The sequence below is a fragment of the Chionomys nivalis genome, chromosome X, assembly GCF_950005125.1.
Source record: "Chionomys nivalis chromosome X, mChiNiv1.1, whole genome shotgun sequence".
NCBI lineage: Eukaryota > Metazoa > Chordata > Mammalia > Rodentia > Cricetidae > Chionomys > Chionomys nivalis.
Genome location: NC_080112.1, coordinates 34490097 through 34492494, shown reverse-complemented (window position 1 = coordinate 34492494; position 2398 = coordinate 34490097). Strand labels below are relative to the sequence as shown.

At 45.6% G+C, this 2398-nt stretch overlaps 1 protein-coding gene across 1 annotated transcript; it reads left to right on the top strand.

The window, feature by feature from the left end:
* Positions 1-691: 691 nt before the first annotated feature.
* On the top strand, positions 692-1926 carry LOC130868327 (mortality factor 4-like protein 2). Its single transcript, XM_057760592.1, has 2 exons — positions 692-793; positions 1321-1926. Exons 1-2 carry the CDS (start codon positions 692-694, stop codon positions 1924-1926), a joined length of 708 nt encoding a protein of 235 aa, XP_057616575.1.
* The last annotated feature ends 472 nt before the right edge of the window (positions 1927-2398 follow it).

Sequence of the window (2398 nt, the reverse complement as noted above, 5' to 3'; positions counted from 1 at the left end):
GTTACTCATTTGAGTGGGGTAGCTCTGAGGAAAGAGGACCCTCTGCACATGAAAATCGCCCTGCAGGGAGAGGTCACCTCATCAAAAACTGTCCTACAGAGGAGAGTCATTCATCTAAGAAGGATAACTCTTCAAAGAGAGGACCCTCTCCTGGAAAAGATCGCCCCACAGGGAGAGGTAAGCCTCCGAAGAAAAACCGCCCTACAGCAGAGGGTCGGTCCATGGACAGGGCTAACTCAGCAGCAAGAGGACCCTTTGTAGGTGAAGATCATCCTGCAGGGAGTGATCACCCTATTACTAGCCACCCTGCTGACGAGCATCATCCATCTGAGAAGGGTAACTCTACAAATAGAGGACCCTCTCCTGGGAAAGATCGCTGCACAAGTTGGCATCGCCTCAGAAAGAGGTACCCTGGAGAGGAAGGTTACTCATTTAAGTGGGGTAGCTCTGAGAAGATAGAACCCTCCACAGGTGAAGATAGCCCTGCAGGGAGAGGTCAGCCTCAGAAGAAAAGCCTCCCTGCAGAGGAGGATTGCTCAGATGAAAGGGGTATCTCAGCAGCAGGAAGACCCTTTGCAGGTGAAGATCAAAACCCACTGGGCAAAAGAGGGTCATTCATCTGAGAGTGGTATCCCTGCAAAGAGAGGACCCTCTCCCGGAAAAGAGGGTCATTCAGATGAAAGTCCCAACTATGCAGGGAGAGGATCCTTTGCAGCAAAAGATTGCCCTACAGGAAGAGGTCAGGCTCCAAAGAAAATCTGCCCTGCAGAGGAGGGTCACTCAGGTGAAAGAGGTAACTTGGCAGGGAGAGGACCCTCTGCAGGGAAGGATGGCCCCACCGGGAGTGGTCAGCCTTCAAAGAAAAGCTGCCCTGAAGAGGAGGGTTGCTCACTGGATAGGGGTAACTATGTGCAGAGAGAACTCTCTACAGGGAAAGATGATCCCACAAGGCCTCCAAAGAAAAGCCAACATGCAGAGAAACATCTATCTGCCCTGGGACGCTGCCCTCCCCTAACAAGTCATCCTGCAGAGAAAAGTCTATCTTCCCAGAGAGTCTGCTCTACAGAGAAAGTACACACAGCGGAGAGAGGTCACTTTGGTGAGAAAATATGCCCTGCAGAGAGAGAACTCTGCTGAGAAAGGTCAGATGGAAAAGAAAGTCATCTGTTTTGAGAAAGTTCATTCTGAGGAGAAAGATCAGTCTTCCCAAAGCAGCTACACTGCTGAGAAAGGTAACAGAGTAGAGAGCGGGTACCCTGTGGCGAAAGGTAATCACTCCATGGAAAAAAAGCTTTCCTGTGGAGAAACCCTCTTCTTCAGGATGCGCGCCTAACATGTCAGTGCCAAAGAACATGCAGAATATTCGAGAAAACAGAGTTGGCAGTGGTGGGAATTGAATTGAAGTTGCCTGATGAACTTAAGCCATGTCTTGTTGAGGACTGGGAACTGATAAACAAGCATAAGCAGTTATTCCAACTCCCTGCTGAGAAGAATGTAGATACTATTCTCGCGGAGTATGTCACTTTTGTGAAATCACAGGGAAAGGCTGATAATAAGGAATATTCTGTTGATGAACTTGTATATGGAATAAGAGAGTACTTCAACAGGATGCTGGGCACCCAGCTGCTTTGCCAGTTTGAAAAGCCCCAGTTTGCCGGAATCCACCCGGCTTATCCTCATATTCCAATGTCTCAGGTTTATGGGGCTCCACACCTTCTACGATTATTTACTCAAATTGAGACTGTATTGACCCATTCCCTCCTTAGTAGGCATAGTCCTATGCGAGTGTCTAGGTATCTGCACGATTTCCTTAAATACCTAGCTGAGAATTCCACTTCGCTATCTAGTGCCAGCAATTACAAAGTGGCTTCTGCTGAGTATTGTTGCCAAGCCCTGTCAGGGTCAGCTAACCACTCCCTGTTATGACCTGGATCAGTAAACATTTGTGTGTTTGCTGTTTTTATTATAGTTGTTCTTGAAAGTTGTCAAAGTATAACAGGGCTTAATATTTCAGTCTAGTTATTGTTGTGAACAGAAACAAAAATATTAAATGCTTCATCAGTATTTCAATAACAAATAAATGTTCACTAAAAGAATTTGTGTTGTTTATTTGACAACACTGCTTGAATGTTGGTGCTTCTTTTACTTACACATTATGAGTTTCTACCAGGTGTTCATATACGTGATAACATGGCATCATTCCTAGTGCTAAAGGTTCAACATAATGGGTATGCTCCAAACATATGCATACACATAATTTAAAATACAAAATCATTTAGAAATATAAAAGGATTGAAGATGCAGCTAAGGAGGCCCTGGGTAACTCCTTGGTTTCAAAAGTGAAAGAAAGGGTAATAAAAAGAGGAGGGACAGAGGAGAAGGAAAAGGAAGGATGGGT